We start from the raw sequence: 21,455 nt of genomic DNA on the forward strand, positions 1-21,455 counted from the left end.
TTTTGCTCCTGAGTTTATCAGTTAAAAAAAAAAAAAGGTCAAAGTCAGAAGGATATGGGACTACAAAAGCAGAGGTTGGAGTGACTGTGCTCTGAGGACAGAGGAAGGGGCCTTGGGACAAGTAATGTCCACAGCAGAGAAGACAGGGAACCAGGTCCTCCTCCACAGCCTGCAGAAGGAATACGACCCTGAGGACACACTGCAGACGCACTCTGACCTCTGTAACATAACATCAGGATAATACATTTGTGTTTACTTAAGCCACTAAGTTTGTGGTAAACTTTTTACAGCAGGAATAAGAAATGGATGCATCTGCCTATAATGAAATTCTCCTAGAACCTCATCTTCTCCACAGGACTCTGACACCTAAGTACCTACATCCCATCTTGTGCAACTGAACAGAATAAAGGATATCTTTTAGACAGCTTCAGAATGTTCAGTGATTATGTTCTAAAAGCACTTTATAGTTCAAATGGATGTTTTAAGAGATTCTTTACCTTTGCAGAGAATTTCAAAATTAGATATACTTTATTTTACTAGGTTACAGTCAGAAACACAAATATATTACAGATGTTAAATAAACACCTTAAATTTACTCAAGACATTGAACATGGCAAGATTTCATGAATGAGTGAACATGATGACAATTTTATCTTTCAAGTTGCTACTTTATTATTTTGTCATATTGACTTTGACCAATGCTAGAAATATAAATGAATTATTCTTTTATTAACTGAGGAACTGTACACAATGAAATTAAATGCAGAAGACCATACAAAAACAAGACCTGGCTCCTCAGAGTGGCAATACAAATGGCCAAACGATGATTTTTTTAATGTAAATACCTGTTCTAACTCCTGCTCTGCATACTGCCGCCGACTCAGTTCACATTCAGCCCCCTCCCTCAGCTCTCTCAGCCGACAAGCCTCCTCCTTTGCGAAGTTGATCTCATCCATCATTTTGCGCTCTAGATTTTGCTTTTCTACGGCAACATTTCTGTTTTCTTCCTGTGCCTTTTCAAGCCTTATGGAACAATGAAAATGAGAATTCCTCACGTTTCCAAAATCTCATTTTTTACAAGAATACTGTTTTCAAGCAATTAGATACATATTTCAATCTAAATTCACAGCATTTTCTATTAAATGTAAGTTTGGATAATAAAAATATTAGGCAATAACCACACCTACAGTGCATCTTACAAGGGCACATGTGAAACTTACTAAATGTAGAATATAAATGTCTTAACACAATAACTAAGAAAATGCCAAGAAGGCTATGTTAACCACTTTGATGAAAATATTTCAAATTGTATATAAAACCAGTGCATGGTGCCCCATGATTGCATTAATATACACAGCTATGATTTAATTATATATATATATATATATATATAAGGCAACCTAATATACAGCTGTTTTGGTTATCTTGGGATCAAAAGATAGGGATAGCAAAGAAGCATTCTTCTACAAAAGGTTTTTAAGAAATTCAGAATTATTTAAATCCAGTTAAAAATAAAATTTAACTACATATATAATTCCACCTACATTTGGTTTACTTCCACTGGTTTTCTACCCAGGAATTTCCAAGTGTATGAATTTATAATAAACTTCAATTATGACAATATTATACTTTTATAAAACATGAAATATGCATATATTCCTAATGTGTGTAATAACCTAAATAACTGTTTAAGCACATGCCCATACTGTATTTTTTCAAACTGTATTTTCCTCCATAAACTGTAGTTTACAATTTCTTTCACTTACCTCTCTTGTAAGTCCATTAGACTTTGCTCTGCAGTTTGGAGACTTTCTAAGTCTTTCATCATTTTTGCAACATGTTCTTTTGATGACTTATTCTGTGTATAAGCAAACCAGCACCCTCCAACACCAATTACTATAGAAACTGTGAGGATAAAATCTTTCATCCAATTATGAGGTGGGCCTATGAAGAGAATTACAGATGATTAATATTTGAATTATAATAAAACATCAACACACAGAGGCATTTTTAAAAAAATAGTAGGTACCTAAAAATAAAACAAAGGTCTCCTTCCTAATATAAACTCTAGTCTTTTAAAAATCCTTTCTTCAAATTATCAATGTGTTTATTATAACTACCTGATATATTGAACCTACAGAACAGAAATAAACCCATATGAACACACTACACCTCTGCTGGTGGTAGAGGAAGCAGTGCCCAAAGTCACTGGGATCCTTGAACAAGCAGCAGTATCTCCAGTCCTGTGCTGCCAGAACGGTCGTCCCTGGGTAAAAGGAGTCATAGGGAGCACCATCATCGCCATTCCAACTCTTCTCCTCCAGTCAAGTTAGGCAGCTGTCCTGCGTTCAGACATAAACTGGAACCTAATCATTCGCCCAAAAGGATTTTCCCCCAAGTATGCAGCTATGTAACTATTTAGGTTAATGGTGTGTCTCAGCTGTTACTGGCATCTCGTAGGTACTGGATACTGCTGGACATGCTGCAATGCACAAGACAAGGGCCCCTCTATGAGTAAAAAGGAATTATCCAGTCCAAAATGTGGAAAGTGCTAAGGCTGAGAAACCCTGGGTTAAATGATCAGAGCTAGTATTCCAAAACTTTAGATGGCTATGTGTCAGAAACATGCCAGGCAGGCTGTTAACTGTAATCATTAGGTCTAAAATAACGAGTAAATAGCCAGGGCCTACTGTCTTCAGGAACTCAAAACAGAAATTGCTATTCAAATTTCCTTGAATTTGAATTGGCAGCCCTGACTGCCAATACACACCAATATTCAGGGGACTCTCTGGAACAGACACACATGATAGCTAATGTGATATATCACTTTAATGCTCTAAAGAGATATAGTTTACAGTAAAAAACTGCTTAAATACTCAGGCCTCCAGCAAGAAGACATTTTGCAGTTTGATGACATGAAAAGCTCTACAGAAATCCCAGGTTCCTATGCTGACAACTGTAGGGTTGCTCTAAGTTTGAGGAACATGACACGTAGCACGTTCTGCGCCAGAGACCGCCAGTGCTCTACATCCTCACTTACGATGGGGAAGAGACACCAAAGGCAGCGGCAGTCTAAAAGGATTTGTTTTTATTTCTCCCTCAGACTAAGAGGTTCAGCTCAGGCTTCTACTCTAACTACGGACCCTATTCTCTGACTCTAGCTGAAATACCATCACTACAAATAACAATAAATACGTGGAGAAATCCTAAACTCTATCATAAGTGCTACAAACTAGAAAAAAATATAAGTACAAACTCCTTTAAAATGTTATTTCTGTGTTCATTTGACAACGCTGATTTTTTATAAATCCAACCCAGGTGTTCTGACTGTGGGACTCATTCACTAATATAATAATTCTAAGACAAACATACTAAAAAGGTTATGCATCGTTAACTTTTTAACTGGTATATTAAATATTTGTTTACAAAAATATTTTTTTTGGCTTAGAAAGTGTGTTCTCAGATTAATAAAATATAAATATTCCTGATCAAGTTATAAATAGACAAATTCTATACTTTAATTCCTATTTTCACCCATCATTCACATACAAAAAATTTGACAGAATCTCAGAAGACCATCTCCTGATGGATTCACTCAAGAACTCAGACAAGGAAAAGGTTAGAAAGGGATCATCTTCTATGGAATGCTTGGCATCTGAGTAGTGTGCTCCCTCCTAGGGTTTGTAATTTTCACAACTCTAATAACGGGGAGTTCCAGCTGTTTCACCAGCTGCTCTTTTAGCCTGAGCCAAAAAAGAACTACCAGTAGTTACGAAATTGATTCCGCCAAGTCCAGTAACCTTTGTTTAGAAGGGCCATCCTCAAGACGGGAAGCACAGAAACCTAAAAATCTCCTAACTCCAAATACTCAGATAGAATAAACATTAATTTCCTAATTTATAATTTGTAGAAGCCATTTTTTATTAATTATTTTGTTAAATATTAATTTTGTTATTCCTTTTTAGCTTCTAAAAAATAAAACATAACTCCTCTAAACTGTGTACTCTTCACTTTTTTCCAAAGCTTTCTGAAATTTGAAATTAAATTAAATAAACACTTTAAACTTCTCTTCTGGGTTAAAATAGTGTTTCCATCAAAGTAAAGGAATACAAGGTTTATTTTCTTTATAAATACGACCTAACACTTCCTGAAAGGGTCCTCTTCAAAACAATCAAATAACATTATTCTCCTTGTGTTTCTATCAGGGTAGTCTGTTCTTTATAAAGCTTCCAGTGGGCCTTTGCTTTAGATCTGTATCTAAAAGCCCTTTACTTTGTGATTAATGAAATCATTAGGATCCACTACTTCTGCCATCAAGATGATCAGATTCTTGACGTGAAATGAATCTTTGGTGAACTAACATAAACATTAAAACTGTTATAAAGATCCCAAGTTTTAAGTCTAGAAATTCTAAATTATCAACTAATCATAGCCTTTACAACTTTTAATATCAGTAACAAAATTTGAAAATTCCACACTCTTTGTTTCAATGACAGAACATCCTATCATATATACCTTTTGTTTTAAGACAGTATTACATTTTTTTCACAGGCAACACATTATTCTTCTTAGTGGTCTACTACCTTTCTTACTTTTTCCTTCCTTAAACAACATAGAGACAATCACATTATTCATTTACAAAATCCTCTAAGAGAGAATACTAACGTGTTACAGGTCCAAACAAAACCACATCCAGTGCCTTGAGCTGAAGTTTTTGTCTGTGACTCCGGTCGCTGATTTTTAACTGGAAGGTCATAAATGAAGGTTCATGCACTGCTATCCTGTTCATTTACAAAGAAAAAAATATATATACATATATGTGTGTGTGTGTGTGTTAAATGAAAACATTTCTAGTATATAAACTTAAGTAACACACTTTACATTTTATATACTATATACTATTGATCAGAGAGTATCCATTTGTGATTAGTACTTTATTACATGTTTCAAAAACCTTTTCAATGCCAATTTAGCTACAGAGAGACTCCTCTATGTTACTAATGTAGTTGCTATATTGAAAAGTTTTTGTTTTCTAAGGTTACTTTCTGTTACAACTTACTATGTATAAAGTTGAAGATATTTTATAATATTAATTAGCTCTCACATTTTACTATCATTTCACAAAGAACAATAAAAATTGTAACTTACCTAATATCAATAGCAGACTCTGAAAAACAGTCCTCAATTTAGATAATGTTCTTTTTCTTTCTTTACAGGTATCGAAAAAAATCTGTACTTTTATATTCTGATATTTAAACTGTTTAAAACTGAGCAAAATACAGCGAAGCCGTAAGTGGGAAGCAAGAAGCCTCCATGGGCTGAGGTGGTGCGTAGAGGGATTTATGTAGAAAGTGCTGAACCCTTTTATTAGCAACCATTTTATTATTTCTTTAAAGCATGTAAGGGGCCAAAAGGCACAGATGAAATAAGGAAATAAAATTACTTTCGTTTGGACTACAAATCCAAGCAGCCAGTACTCCATTAATATTTCTTTTTTTTTTTTTTTGGTTTTTGATTTTTAGCCGGGGTGGGTTTGAACCCACCACCTCTGGCATATGGGACCGGCGCCCTACTCCTTGAGCCACAGGCGCCGCCCTCCATTAATATTTCTTAACAATCAAGTATGATGCCACTAAAGATCTTGTTGCAAAGTCTAATAATATCACTACAATTAATAACAATGATAATAAAAACAACCAAGTACTGTATGCTGGGTCCTGTGCCCGTGACTTTACTAAGACTCAGATTAATATGAGGGTACAGTGTTTGCATTTGTTAGGTAAAGTCCCTGCTGTAGTTGTGCCATGTACGCTTACACTGTGCCTATTAGGTGAGAGCTCACCAATCGCACCCCCACACCTCCCGCAACTTGAATTGAGTTTTTCTCTGGGGTGGGCCTGTATTAGTTCATCTACTGGCTTCATGTTAGTATTGAGTACATTGGATACTTGCTCTTCCATTCCTGTGATACTTTAAGATGTTTTCCTTTCTGTTCACCTAAAGTCCTCAATGGATTGGATGTGAAAATTAAACTTTTACAATTTTTTTCTATAATAACATGTTCACTATGTTAAAAAATTAATCTTGACAAGTGTGTGATGATGTCTCTACAATTCTAACTAGAATTTGAGGCATCTCTGGTAACCCTGACTGAACCAAAAGAACAAAGTGGCTGTAACATTAATTGTCAAACACAGATCAGCCTATTTATTTCACATTGTTGTTATATTAAAAAAATTCCCAAAAGACAACATAAGAAAAATACTATAATGCCTCATATCCAGGACAACACATAAAATCAAAATACCCTGACTCCATTTTAATAGTGTAACTTAGGAAACTATTATTTAAAAGTAAGAAATGTATTTAATTTTTTTCTTCTTTCTAGCATCTACTTGTACCATGAAAATAAAAGATGTTCAATAAAAACTCATTATAATATTATCCTCAAAATTTCATCATACTAATTATGTGCATAATAAAATCAGAAATACTGATGCTGATATTCAGAATATATTTAACGTAGATTTGAAAATTTCCAACTCAATCCAAGACACAAATTTCGAAGGCTATCTATTTAAATAGAACATGTAACCAAAGTGATTAGTGATAAACATATTATTTCAGTATGTGTAACAATTCAATTGTAATAACTGATTAAAATTGTTTTGATATAGGAAATAATCCAGGAAAAAATAAAATATACAAAATAATCTTGTAGCTTTTTCCCCCTCCCTACTGGGCCTGCAAGTTTGTGTGGGGCCGCGGACGCGGGTCTCTATTCTGCAGGATGGGGTTTGTTAAAGTTGTCAAGAATAAGGCCTACTTTAAGAGATACCAAGTGAAATTTAGAAGACGACGAGAGGGTAAAACTGATTACTATGCTCGGAAACGCTTGGTGATACAGGATAAAAATAAGTACAACACACCCAAATACAGAATGATAGTTCGAGTGACTAACAGAGACATCATTTGTCAGATTGCTTATGCCCGTATAGAAGGGAATATGATAGTCTGTGCAGCTTATGCACATGAACTACCAAAATACGGTGTGAAGTTGGCCTGACAAATTATGCTGCAGCATACTGTACTGGCCTACTGCTGGCCCGCAGGCTTCTCAATAGGTTTGGCATGGACAAGATCTATGAAGGCCAAGTGGAGGTGACTGGCGATGAATACAATGTGGAAAGCATCGATGGCCAGCCTGGTGCTTTTACATGCTATCTGGATGCAGGCCTTGCCAGGACTACCACTGGCAATAAAGTTTTTGGAGCCCTGAAGGGAGCTGTGGATGGAGGCTTGTCTATCCCACACAGTACCAAACGATTCCCTGGTTATGATTCTGAAAGCAAGGAATTTAATGCTGAAGTACATCGGAAGCATATCATGGGACAGAATGTTGCGGATTATATGCGTTACCTAATGGAAGAAGATGAAGATGCTTTCAAAAAACAGTTCTCTCAATACATAAAGAATAACGTCACTCCAGACATGATGGAGGAGATGTATAAGAAAGCTCATGCGGCTATACGAGATAACCCAGGCTATGAGAAGAAGCCCAGGAGAGAAGTTAAAACGAAGAGATGGAACCGACCCAAAATGTCCCTTGCCCAGAAGAAAGATCGGGGAGCTCAAAAGAAGGCAAGCTTCCTTAGAGCTCAGGAGCGAGCAGCTGAAAGCTAAACCAGACACCAATTTTATATATTTCCTGATTTAAAAGAATAAACTTATTCATAAAGCAAAAAAAAAAAAAACAAAAACAAAAACAAAATAATCTTGTAAGGATAAAATGTTCTGGTAGAATCACTGCAAGTTTGAACATGTATATCCTTCAACATTATTAGGTTAACTAATAGAGATTTAGAAAATAAAATATAGAAAAACAAAAACAGGTTTCAGACATCTAAGGAATAAATTATATCCTAGATTTGGGTATTAGATTTGTTTGGGTTTAAATGCTGCCTTGGGCAAAATATTTAAGTGCTTTCTGATAGCTTTTTTAACCTGTAAAATGGGGATGATAATACACCTCATTTTAATTATGAGGCTTAAATGAGATAATATTACGTACTCCCATATAACATACATTTTTAAATGGTTGCTACTATTTATTTTTTCTTTATTAAACTTTATTTTTTTAATTGAGATACAACTGATGGCCATTGTTATTGTTGTCATTAAAAAAACACCAAAACTGTACATTAATTCATTCAAATAGTTGTTTTCATGAAAATGAACCAATACCAAATGAATACTTCTCTCACAGATTTACCAGGTAGTAAGATTTGACTATTGATGCTATCTGCAAATTATATAGTTGACCTGCCTTGTAATTCTCAAAACTACTCTCTATGGAAATAAATTTTTTTAGAGGTCCAATTACTTAGGCAAGAAAAATTTATTAAAATTTGAAAACACTTACTTTAAAAAAGGTTAAGGAATAGATATTTATATTTCCTTTGTGCCCTTAGCCTCACAAGTAACTTGTAGATTTAGCACTGAAAAATGACATCTATTGTATATAATTTTCCCAGAGTAGAAAAATACATTTGGATAATGAAGACTCACCTGGGAAGTGTTGTTCCTTTGACATTATTGTCTCTAAAATTCTTCTCATATTGAGGAAGCTCAACAAATTCTATCAACCACTGAAGGGTGTCCTCAAGGGTCCAATTATGAACTGTAAGAGATAAAAGGGGAATGCATATTTTACATATTCAAATATATACACATGTATTTATAAATACACACACAATAATTTCAGAGAAAATAAAGATGTTAGATTTAATCAACAGGAGCACAAAGATAATAACTAGCACTGTATGAGGAGAAGCTCAAGACAATGAGAGGAACCTCCTACCCTGAGAGGCTTACAGTCTGACACAGAAGAGACAGATAACAGCAATTAGGACAAATACTATTACAGTTAAAGCCAGCATTTATACAAAGCTTTTACTGGATGAAATAATTTATCCTTTTCCTAGCTGTAGAAAATTTACCAGATATGAACTTGTTCATTATTTAATCTAGCCATCCATCCATATAATACGGTAATACTGTAAATGTATCAGGTTCCATTCTAAGCACTAGGCATATAGCAGTGAACAGGATGGATAAAGTGTCCTGGCCCTTATGGAACTAAATTCCCTTGGGGTCGAGGAGGGGCAATCTACCAAAGAAAGAAAAAGGAGGGAAATTTCAGATCATGATTAGCTATTAAAAAAGAAAGGAAAGATGTTAGGATAAGCCTCTCTAAGGAGCTGACATCTAAATCGAGACCTAAAAATTTCAGGAAGCCACACTGTGAATATCTGAGAGAGAAAGATCATAGAGGGAAAAGCTAGTGTTAAAGCTTTCAGATAGGAGTGAGCCAGTGGTGTCTGAGAAACAGGCAGAAAGTCAGAGATAGCCCAAGTCATGAAAGAATTTCAAGAACTCTGCATAGTTTTCTAATTTCAATAAAAAGAAGAGGGATAAAATAATCTGGTTTTAAATGTCACTGTTGAATGCAGAGAATGAGTTGTATGGGATAAGGCTAGAAATAGGGAGAGAGAAGGAGACCATTCCCTACATACACAAGAAAGGCCTTGGACAGAAGAGAAGACGAGGACAAGTGTCAGATTGAGAACACTTTCTGGGAATAACTATAACAAGATGTGCTGATAAAATGGACAGAGGTTAGTAGGTAGAAGAAAGCCAAAAGTACAGAGGTGGTATCATTAACTGAGATAGGAAAGAATGGGAATGAACAAATTGGAGAAAAAAACAGAGATGGCAAATCAACAATCTAATGAATCATCTCAAGGAATTAGAAAAAGAAGAGCAAACCAATCCCACACCTAGCAGAATAAAAGAAATAATGACAATCAGATCAAAATTAAATAAAATGGATAACCAAATTATACAGATGACCAATGAAACAAAAAGTAGATCCTTTGAAAAGATAGATAAAATAGACAGACGTCTTGCTAGATTAACCAAACACAGAAAAGAAAGGACCCTAATAAGTTCAATCAGAAATGAAAAAGAAAATACTACAAAGGATAGCATAGAAATACAAAACATCATCTCTGAATACTATAAAACCTCTATGCACAAAAACTGGAAAATGTTGAAGAAATGGACAAATTCTTAGAAACATCCAAAATCCTTAGGCTCGTTCAGGAACAAACTCCTAACCAGATATCAAGTAATGAAATCAAAGAAGCAATAAAAACCTTCTAAGAAGATTAGTCCTGGACCAGATGTTTTCACAGCCAAATTTTACCAGATCTGCAAAGAAGAACTAGTACCTCCACTGCAGAAATTATTTCATAACATGGAGAAGGAAACGACCCTCCCCCAACTCATTCTACAAAGACAGTGTCACCTTGATACCAAAGCCAGAAAAGGACACAACAAAAAAAGAAAACTACAGAGCAATATTTCTTATGAATACAGAAACAAAACTTCTCCATAAAATTCTAGCAAACCGAATTCAATAGCACATCAAAAAAATAATCCACCACCAGTGAGTGGGCTTCATCCCAAGAATTCGAAGATGGTTCAATACATGCAAATCTATAAATGTGATACACCACATAAACAGAAGCAAGAACAAAGACCATATGATCGTCTCAATAGACATAGAGAAAGCATTTGACAAAATTCAGCACCCTTTTACAATAAGAACTCCTAAGAAAATCGGCACAGAGAGAACATACCTCAAAAGTATAAAAACCAATTTAACAATAAAAAATAAATAAATAAATAAAAAGTATAAAAAGCATTCCAGCTTAGATCTAGAACTAGATAAGACTGCCCAATGTTAGCCATTTCTATTCAACATAGTGCTGGAAGTCCTAGCCAGAGCAATCAGACTACAGAAGGAAATCAAGGGTATCCCCATGAGGACAGAAGAGGTCAAACTATCACTCTTTGTGGACAATGTATTTTATATCTAGGAAATCTCAAAGATTCTTCCAAGAGATTCCTGGAACCAATAACTAAATTCAGGAGAGTCTTAGGATACAAAATCGACATACACAAATCAATAGCATTCCCACGCACCAGTGTTTTTCAAACTTTTTAATCTCACAGCTCACTTGAATCTATAGTTAAACTTCTGCAGCACACTTAAATTATGTTGATCAAAAAATAAGAGTAAAAGAAAAGAATATACTCACTGTGTTTTGAACTTCTTTCAAAAATAATTTAATTGATAATCTTTAAAAGTTTTTGGAGCATACCTAAGATCTTCTCACAGCACATCCATTGAAAATCACTGCTGTACACCAAAAACAGGCAAACTGAGAATCAAATTGAAGACTAAATCCCTTCACAATAACATCAAAGAAAATAAAATACTTAGGAATATATTTAACCAAGGAGGTAAAATATCTCTACAGGAAGGACTATGAGTTACTGAGGAAAGAAATCACAAAGCATGCAAACAAATGAAAAAATATATCATGCTCATGGGTCGGCAGAATCAACATTGTTAAAATGTCTACACTACCCAAAGTGATCTACAGATTCAACACAATCCCTATTAAAACACCAATGTCATTTTCTGCACAGAAACAGATATATGCAGAAACAATATAAACAATAATTCTATGCTTCATATGGAACCAGGGAAAAGCCCAAAAAGCCAAAGCAACCTTAAGCAAAAAGGGCACATCTGCAGGCATCACTTTCCCAGACTTCAACCTATACTATAAAGCTATAATAACCAAAACAGCATGGTACTGGCACAAGAACAGAGACACAGACCAATGGATCAGAACAGAAAACTCAGCTATGAAACGATTCTCATATTGTCATCTGATCTTTGATAAAGCAGACAATAACATACACTGGAGAAATGAATCCCTATTCAATAAATAGTGATGGGAAAACTGGAGAGCCAGATGTAGAAAACTGAAAAAGTTCTGTTTTTAGACATGTTGTGTTTGAAGTATGCATTAGACATTTAAGTATAGATAATACAGGTGCAGTGAGATATACAAGTCTGGCGGTCAGGGGAAAGTGGGGCTAGGGATAGAGATCTTAGTGGGTAGTCGTCAGTATACAGATAATCTTTAGATAGATACTAGCAGACTGGGTCTAAATCACAAACAAAATGGTAACTAATGCCTATGCTCTTGAATATTTATTTTAAATTAAGTCCTTTATATGCATTTTCATCTTTAAGACTTTAAAAAAAAAACTCAAATGAGGTCCTCACATGATCATTTCCACTTTGGAAATGAAAAACTGAGAAGATAATGAAACCAAAACACTAAGTAGCAGGACTAGATTTGAACTCAGGAAAACCAACCACATAATCTGACTTTACACTGTTCTAAAAGCATAATAGTAAACAACAGTGAAGATATAAACAAGTAGGGAAACACTGAATGCAAATCAGGTATTCCTACTCATATGAAGGGTAATGATGAGTTTATCCAAAGGAAAGGATGGAAATGTGCTTAAAGATTGAGAAGTTTCATATTGTTTGCATTTAATTTCAGGGTTTTGGAAAACAAAGTACTGAAAGACCACAGAAGAGGTCAAGACAGTGAAGAAAACAAGAGAGCAATAAAGGAAGGTCTGGGAATCCATCTGTTATAAATAACTCTGAGAAAAGATCTTTATAATAAACTACATACGTTTTCACATTTGCAAGCAAAGCTAGGTTTCCATAATCTGCCCTTTCGTTACGTGTTGTTTCACAAACAATATGTTCAGCTAAAAACTACATATGGAAATTAATAATTCTGAGACAAAGCTCCATTTTATTGGTAATGCTCTCTCTGTCACATGTGCCTGCCATAAAGCCCGGACAGGGCCCTGCGGCTCCTGTATCCATGCAGACAAATAACTTAGGATATCAGCCAAAGCTTCAGGCCCTGGGTGCTTTCCACTGCATTTAATACATTCAAACTAGCTTTTTTCTGTTACGTTTCTTCCTATTCAAGATGAAATACATTGAGAATTGCCCTGTCTTCACTGCCAAAAAACCCTCAGTGCAGCTGCACCTCACACACCCACACAAAAACTTCAGTCAAGCAAACAAGATAAGATTCTCTCTGTCATTTCTATGACTGTTCAACAGTAAAAGCCCCTGATCTAAATAGTCTAGCACGATAAAATAATTTCTCCCAAAAAGCCAGTAAAGAAGAAAAATCAAATGAAAAATAATACATAATTCAAAAGCCCAAATCTTAAATTATTCTACCTACTAAATTAAAAAAAAAAAAAAGTGTAATGGCTTCCTTGACAATAATCTTTAAAACAACAAAATCCTAACATGAAACAGTTCATTTGGGGAGGAGGCTCACTTCTCCTTTTGCTGTGGTTTCTTTGGTGATACCTAGTAAACACCTTTACTTCTCTTCTCATGACCAGGACTTGCATTTTATATTAGTCTTCTCTGTTCCGAATTCTCTGCTTGTCTTTCAATTTTCGGAACAGAGCATACCTGTCTTTCCCTGGGGCCTCTCTACACGCCACTTGCTCTTTATGAGCCCCTTTTCTCTATCCATCTGCCACTCTGGGCCTATCTGTTAAACCCTGTCTCTTCTAAAACTTTAACTCTTCAAGTGAGCCCTTACAAACATTGCTAAACGACCATAAATCCCTCTGTACTTTTTGTACATAGCATTTAACTAATTATAATTGTATGATTATTCCTTTAATGTCTTTTTATTCCACTAAAGCCTGAGTTCTTGCTCACTGCTCTACTTCTAGCACTTGGTACACAGGACGCAAAAAATTATTTGTTGGATGCACTTGAATAAAGTAGGACATATTTAACTAATAAATGTGATGAAAAATCTATTTTTACATTTTAGAAATAGGTATTTGTCCACATAACAAATTCTTGATGGTAAAAGGAGTTATTCATTTAAGAATTAGCTGTTTCTTGTAACCTGCCTGTCACTGGTCTTTCACACACGCTGTTGCTGAACAACATTTCCATCAGAGGGCCGGCAGAGGAAATGAAAGTCCTTTAAAAAATGTATTTCCCAATCTCTAGACTACAGAAATACCAATTTCTGCATTATTAACTTACATTGTTTGTGCTCAAAATTGTGACCGATGCTATAGGTTGAGGTCTTGGGTGATTTTTTGGCAATTTATTCTAAGGCCCGTAGACAGAACCCTGCAATGCAGAGAGCTGATTCTAGTTCTAGCTGTGCCACTGATTCACAGTACGAAATCACAGCCAGCACAAAAGTTAAACATTACATACGAGCAATCTGCCGCACAGAGTTGCATTAATGGACTCAAGATTCTCCTAAAGACATCAACTACACATGGATGGTACTAGTGAGTTCTTCCTCATAGAGGGGACTCCTACAACTTCAAAGAGGGGCTCTGACAGCCTGAAAGGCAAGATTTCAAAGAGCCATGGATTCAGAACTGGAGCACAGCTCTAGAGCAAAGGGAATGGTGAGGGACAGAAGAGAGGGACAGTATGGTGTGTGGAACCAAAATTTCAAGAGACAAGAAGGAGTGGGAATGTAGAATGTGTGGCACAGGGACACATATTTGTGGATTTTTATAGGAATTTTTATAGGCAAGATGAGGCTTCCTATTTCTGATTATTTCCCATCCCAACTTCCTGCTGCTATCAACAGGGTGCTTTTCACAACAGGAAATAAATGATTCTGAACCCAAACAGATTCTCTCTCTCCTGCCTACTTGCTGCTCTCAGTCCCACTACCATGTAACTATTCTGGAGCAGCCCTTGAAAAAGATGAAACTACCTAAGAAAAGAAAGCTCTGAGACAGCAGCAGGGTCCTAGTCATGGGGAGAATGAAGAGATACGAAGGGCTAGAAATAGCCATCATCAGATAAGTAAGTAAACTGGCATTCCCGGGGCCACACAAATAAAGTAGTCCTTTAAAAAAGACACATAAGTCATGCACAGGTACTTCCTCAGGTTGTAACTAGGTTACAAGTAGATGAAATACTTTTACTGACTGTGATCTTTCCCTTCCTGAATTTCTATGTCTACTAAATGGCACATCATGTAAGCTGTCATACTTTGTAATTATTTGGTTACATCTTATGTTGCTACTATATTGTAAGCTTCCATAAGACAAGGACTATTGAGAAAGTTTCCATTTAAATATTAGCTGGATGTAACTGGCTTTTTTCTTCCTTAATAAAAAAAGAATTTGTTTCGTTTTGTTTTGATCTCCTGCTATCTCACAACTGTTTGAAAAATAGACAATACTGTTCTCATGATATCTCATTTCAAAACCGTATTGGAGAATTACTCCAGAACAAGATAAAAGACATCTGTAACACAATGGAGGTACCAATTGAGAGCTCTGTGGTTTACAGTGGTACGAGAAGAGGCTCTGGGAGCCCTACCTTCGGCAAATCTGCTAGAAAGAAATCATCATAAAAGATGAACTTTAGAAAAATAATATATATGTATTTACTTGTTCATCTATAAAAGGCAACCTTACAAAACCATTGCACCCAGTGCACTTAGTTATATACTTGTATTAACTTACAGGCCTAAAAACACAAAACGGCTTAGAAAAGTACTAACATATAAATTTTCACCTCTTATATTCAAAATAAGTACATGGCTATCCTAAAAAATCTTCAAAGCTGATTTGTTTTTTTCGTTGTTGTTGTTGTTTTTGAGACAGAGCCTCAAGCTATCGCCCTGGGTAGAGTGCCACGGCATCACAGCTCACAGCAACCTCCAACTCCTAGGCTTAAGCAATTCTCTTGCCTCAGCCTCCCAAGTAGCTGGGACTACAGGTGCCCGCCACAATGCCTGGATACTTTTTGGTTGTAGTTGTCATTGTTGTTTGGCAGGCTCGGGCTAGATTCGAATCCACCAGGTCTGGTGTATGTGGCTGGTGGCTTAGCCTCTTGAGCTATAGGAGCAGAGCCTTCCAAGCAAATTTAGGTGATTTGTGAAATCACCTAAATAGTATGGGTAATAATTGATTTCTAAATATAAAGTGCTCTGCACATCTGTGGATAGGTATTAATAAACAACAATAGCTAACATTTTGTATCCGTTTGGCAATTTCCAATAATGATACTAAATGCTTTATATAATTATCTCATGAAATTCTCTCAACAACCCTGTAAAATAGGTATCAGAAGAAATATTATAATCATTGGTGTACAGCTCAGGAAGCTACAGCTCCAAGAGATTAAGTAACTTGCCCAAATTCACACAGCCAGTAGGCAGCAGAAACAGAATTCAGCCTCTCCGCCAACTGCTGACACGAAGCCCCAGCTCTTCACTGTCCTGCTTCTTCCCCCCTCCCCTTCTGTGTTTTGAGAAGACCTTAAATACAGCCAATTCCCCATCAGCGAGGACGGATTTTGGATATAACAGACATAACCACAATATTCATTTTGCTTCTCATTTCTTAATTACGCTCCTGATACTTTTTGAAAATGCTATATTCTAAATTTATGATTTAAAAAGTATTTGAAATGTCTCTTGATGTTAAGAAAGCAACTGGTATAACAGTTTCTTTTGGCAAGCTAAAGTATTTTAGAGAAATCAATTTCTGATATCCTGAGGTAAAACAGTAGAGTTAAATACAGTACAATTTTTAAATACATATTCACTGCTTTTTTTAAAAGCAGAAAAATATCTTTATGAGTATCAAAAGGTTTGGTAAGGGAGTCAGAGAAAAGAAAAAAAAAAGAATAAACAACTTTAAATAACTATATTTAAAGTTGGCCATGTAAAATGTTTATAGAAAGAAGTTATATATTTTGAAGCACCATGTACCATCAGCTAAAAACTCACTAGCAGTTTGAAAACGTTTACATTATTGGCACATTATATAAAATACTGTGTTCTAAAGCAACTTAAGTATACACTGCAATTACCATGCTCAAATTCAATTTTAAGTTTAAAGGCCTCAGAAGTTTTTACAATGACAGACATAACTTAACACTGGAAAATTTAATTAACCAAAAGTTCAATATACAGTAGTGGGACTTTGAGGATGAAAAGAAATTTTAACTAATATATTTGTTTTGTTAAATCTAAAAGCTGAAGAAGTTTAAGGCATTCCACATTTCATCTGAACTCAGTTGGTTTACAGACTTCCTGGTGTCACTTCTGAGCGAGACTTTGGATGCTCAGCTGCTCAGCACAGTCAAGATGGGCTTATCTTTAGAACAGTGCAAGAATTAGGAGCTCCTCATATGCACGGTGGTCAGCAGGGCATGTCTTTGTAACATGGACTAAATTCCCACAACATGCTATATTTGGATGCCTAATGCCACACCCTGATCTGGGGGAGTTCAGATTTTAGGAGCTCTGCCAAAGAGAAATACATCCTTTCACTCATGAGCTCCTTACCTTTTATCATGCATGTATTTAATAACTTTTAAAGATACTAAAAATGCTGGTAAACGTCGGAACATTCAAAATTTAAAGATCACTAGGGTATTTTTGTTCTCAGCAGTGATACAGGGGATGCTAAAGGAAGGCTTTATTACCTTTTCAATTATAAACTCCAATCTCATTATCAAGGAGACTGAGTGTATCAGCAACACCGCCCCCCATGAAGATGGTGAGAGATAACAAAGATATATCTAAATAGGAACTGGAGAAACAATGAGTCTAGACTGTTCTGATGATATAACTGACAAATGGACAAAATTTATATAGAAATGACTTTCATGAATGTGACTTATCATAAATAACAAGTATAGAATCAGAAATGTTGTATAAATAGGAAATTCAAGCAACATGCTTTCTTTATAAAAGATTCAACAAAACTAGTGGACTCAATGGCCATAGCTAACTAAATGTTCAATCAAGTTTTTCTAAACACCTCATTATGGTGTCGCTGAAGATGACGCCTTAGGGACAGAGTGGCTAAATGTCTGGGAATTCTTTCTTCCATTTTACACTCATCATTCCTCTTTTTTTTTTTTTAACAATGTGCTGAAAATGAGAATATTTCACATCAAATGAAGTTAAGTTCTTTAAGAACAGACAATATTTCTTATTCATTTCTATACTTCCAACATGTTATACAATGCCAAAAATATAGCAGGCACTAAACAAATGTGGGATGGTTGTTACATAGTAGGAACTCAATATTCACTGGATAAATGAAAGGATGAAAAAAATATTCTTTTAACCAGGCTATCAGGAAAACATCACTTTCACTGATTCCTTTTAGTGGCATTTCTAGAGCAACAAACTTTTCAGAAGTATGACTAAGATTCATAAAATGAAGAGGAACATAATTTCCAAGGAATATGTTTAATGGAAAAGAAATACTACTTCTGAATTGTACTTTTACAAATGCTTGCTTTAATTTTCTGGTATTATTTTTTATTTCTCCTAGAATTTGAAAGTTTCTTCAAAAGATTTTCTATATAGGAAACTTGGAATTCCTTCAATCAGAAAATATTTACTAAGTGCACAGTAATTTGCCTAACAATTGCAATCAGTGTAACTGGCTTATTGTACCCTCAATGAATCCCCAGCAATAAAAAAAAAAAAAAAAAAAAAAAAAATTGAGTAAAAACGTCAGAGTCAAGGAATTATTAATTGCCAAACCTAGCAGAAAGCATGATGTAAGAAGAGGCATTAACTTTTAGAGTGAGTTCAACAAAAATGAAAACGGAAGCCCAGTTAATAAATACTTTCTTCATAAAGGGTATTAAATTAAAAGCCAACTAAAAACTGAGCTTTTAGTGCTAGCTGTCACACGATGTCCAGGTAAGAAGAGACATTACATTCAACACATATAAATGCTGGTTTCTTGAAGAATAGAAAAATTCACCAATTCCAATGGCAAAAAATATTTTCAAGGCAATTTTACTCAGAAAATTTCTGTGTGATCTCCAGTTACACATGCTTTTCCTTAGTGCACTTGGCATTTAAAAATCTAATAATTCAGTCATGTGCAGTAGCACATGCCTAGAGTTCCAGCTACTAGCAAGGCTGAGGCAGATGGATCACTTCAGCCCAGGAGTCAAGACCAGCCTGGATGGTACCTAGTCTTCCAAAAAAAAAAAAACACCTAATAATTCACAAACAACTTCTAGGAAAAGTTCACTTAATTGTGACAATGGTGAAAGCATTAATAATAAGCTTCCCATTCACAGGGATCTTTGTCAATGGCTACAGAGTTAACACAAGGAGGGCAAAAAGTGAATGAGGTACTTCAGTGATAAATATGAATTCACAAACATTGACTCTTTTGCACAAAGTCACTGGTTAATACTCACTTAGATTTCTCTCCATAGTCTTTTCCAACTCTCAAATTCATTTCAAAATCTTTCAACTGCCTAGAGGTAGCCAGATCCCGTATGATGCTGAGAAGACAGGCTAATGGTAGCCAGTGTTTACATAAGGTAGACAGCAAGACGGCGGCCTTGCAAAGGCAGAGCTCCATACGAGGCAGGCTACTGAAGGAGACGGTAGGCAGAAGCAGCCAGGAGGTGGCTATGAGCAGGGGAGTCAGCAAATAATATATTAACAGTAAGAGAACCAGGTTTTTCGCTCTTGGTACAGACAGAGAAAGAGGTTAAGCTAGAATTAACTCAGTAGTGTTGGATTCAAACGAGAAGTATCAGATAACAGTGTGAATTCACGACTTTTATACAGAAGGAGAAATAAATATAAGAGATGTATGTGCTTCTTAATTCTGACTGAGAAGATCTGAGAACATTATCTTAGTAGTAATGAACACACCCAGTGGCGAAATCTTGGTTTCTAAACAGCATTTCAACTAAAAGTAACCATCGTTTTCGGGTCTGGGGCTGAGATTAAAATTCAATGAGCCCAGAACATCTTTTTCTGTCACAAAGTAAAGAAGGCTCAAAAAACAACAGAGATGTACAAAAGGATATAGAAGCCAGTGTGAAACTCCTTCTGCTCTTCAAATTTAGGACAATTTGAGCATCATAACAATGACAGTAACAAATTAGAACACTCTGAATAAAACAGAAATTCAGGAATTCACACTGACACTGACATAAACAGACAAATGCAGATATCAATCTTCAGAACAGTTGTAAGATTTTGAAACTCAGTACTTCCCCAATCTTCAGTTTCAAGATATGTCTTTATTATCGCCCATCTTTTTCAAGGTATTAATAATACACTCTGTTTAAATCTATTCCTTACAGTGGAATGCCAACTGGTAAGTCTAAGGAATGATGGAACTGGAAAAGTTGCCAGTTGGCAGCCATGACAGTACACGTAACAATTAATTCTGATAAGAAACATTCACAGATGTTAAAACTAGTGGGTAGAAGTGAAAGAGGAATGTAATTTTATATACATAGTATTATGTACATAGTATTTTATATACATAGTATTATATTTATAGTATTCAAGTATCTCCCCACAAAAAAAAATTTATTAATCACAGAGAGGGGGCAATTATATAGTTAAAGAAATATAGGAAGCATTACTTTTATCAAGTGACCAAAGTAACACAACTGTTAATAGGATAAGTTGGGACAAGATGCCACCAAAAAGGCTGCAATGAAAGGAATCATTTCTGTGACAGGCTAGTCCAAAATATAAGTTGGTTCTAATGTAAAATTATCAAACAAACCTTAATTTAGATATATTCTACAAAATGACATTTTTGAAGATTATTGGCCAAAGTCAGGAAAGTCCAAGAAATAGTAAGAAATTGTTCCAGACTAAAGAAGTCTACAGAGATGGGACAATTGGGTAAAACACAAAATGCTGTAAAATTTGGACATATAAAGCTATTATTAAGACAAACAGCAAAACTGGAATGGGTCTCTGCACAAAGCATATATGGGAGTTCTTTGTTTTGGTCCTGTGACTTTTCTCTAAATACAAAATCACTTTCAATTAAGAAATCAAAATTTAAAAACGACATTTTTTCAATTCTTCTTCAATGAATAAAGGTAGAGAATTCTATTATTAATTGCTAAATTCTCTACCACTTTGTAGCTTGTAATTTTCTTTAAGAAACCTTTTAATCTTTTAATAATACTAATACCAATAAGAACAAACCCTAAGCCTTTATTAACTCAAGTGTTGTTCTGCATCACTATACTCATTAACTCATTTAATCCTTAACACAGCCCTCTAAAGTGGGTACTATTATCAACTATATTTTACAAATGGGGAAAGGTAGTGACTAAGAAATTAAGTTATTTGCCTATGGTAACAATCTAGTGTTATACAGAGAATTGAATACAGGCAGTTAAAAACCAGCTCTTACTCACTTTGGGATATTATCTGTCTGGAAAAGGACAACTGTACCATGGGGTTTCTCTACGTATCAGTATTTAAAAGGTAAGAGGCCTCTCAACCCATAATAAGTTTATTTGTTGCTCAGAACTCGTAATAAGTTTAATTTAGCAACAAGTTGAAAAGACTTAAGATCCTAAAACCATAATATTAAAAAACTTCTAATGTGGATTTAAAATGTTTATCTACCAAAAAAATTAATAAACCACTATAAAAATGTTTATGATC

At 35.2% G+C, this 21,455-nt stretch overlaps 1 protein-coding gene and 1 pseudogene across 4 annotated transcripts in view; one reads left to right on the forward strand and one right to left on the reverse strand.

Annotated features, from left to right (window-relative positions):
- Window positions 1-21,455, reverse strand: part of STIM2 (stromal interaction molecule 2) — a 125,965-nt gene that overhangs the window by 19,001 nt on the left and 85,509 nt on the right. For all 3 annotated transcript variants that reach the window (XM_053577576.1, XM_053577575.1, XM_053577577.1), the window contains exons 4-7: window positions 8,569-8,680; window positions 4,666-4,781; window positions 1,767-1,944; window positions 846-1,023 (exon numbers count right to left, since the gene is read on the reverse strand). In XM_053577576.1, coding sequence (XP_053433551.1) covers window positions 846-1,023; window positions 1,767-1,944; window positions 4,666-4,781; window positions 8,569-8,680 — 584 coding nt within the window. The remainder of the gene's footprint in view (window positions 1-845; window positions 1,024-1,766; window positions 1,945-4,665; window positions 4,782-8,568; window positions 8,681-21,455) is intronic.
- LOC128575852 (60S ribosomal protein L5-like) lies at window positions 6,727-7,731 on the forward strand (annotated as a pseudogene). Its single transcript, XR_008377186.1, has one exon. The product of XR_008377186.1 is annotated as a 60S ribosomal protein L5-like (transcript).

This window comes from Nycticebus coucang, chromosome 23 (assembly GCF_027406575.1).
Source record: "Nycticebus coucang isolate mNycCou1 chromosome 23, mNycCou1.pri, whole genome shotgun sequence".
Taxonomy (NCBI): domain Eukaryota; kingdom Metazoa; phylum Chordata; class Mammalia; order Primates; family Lorisidae; genus Nycticebus; species Nycticebus coucang.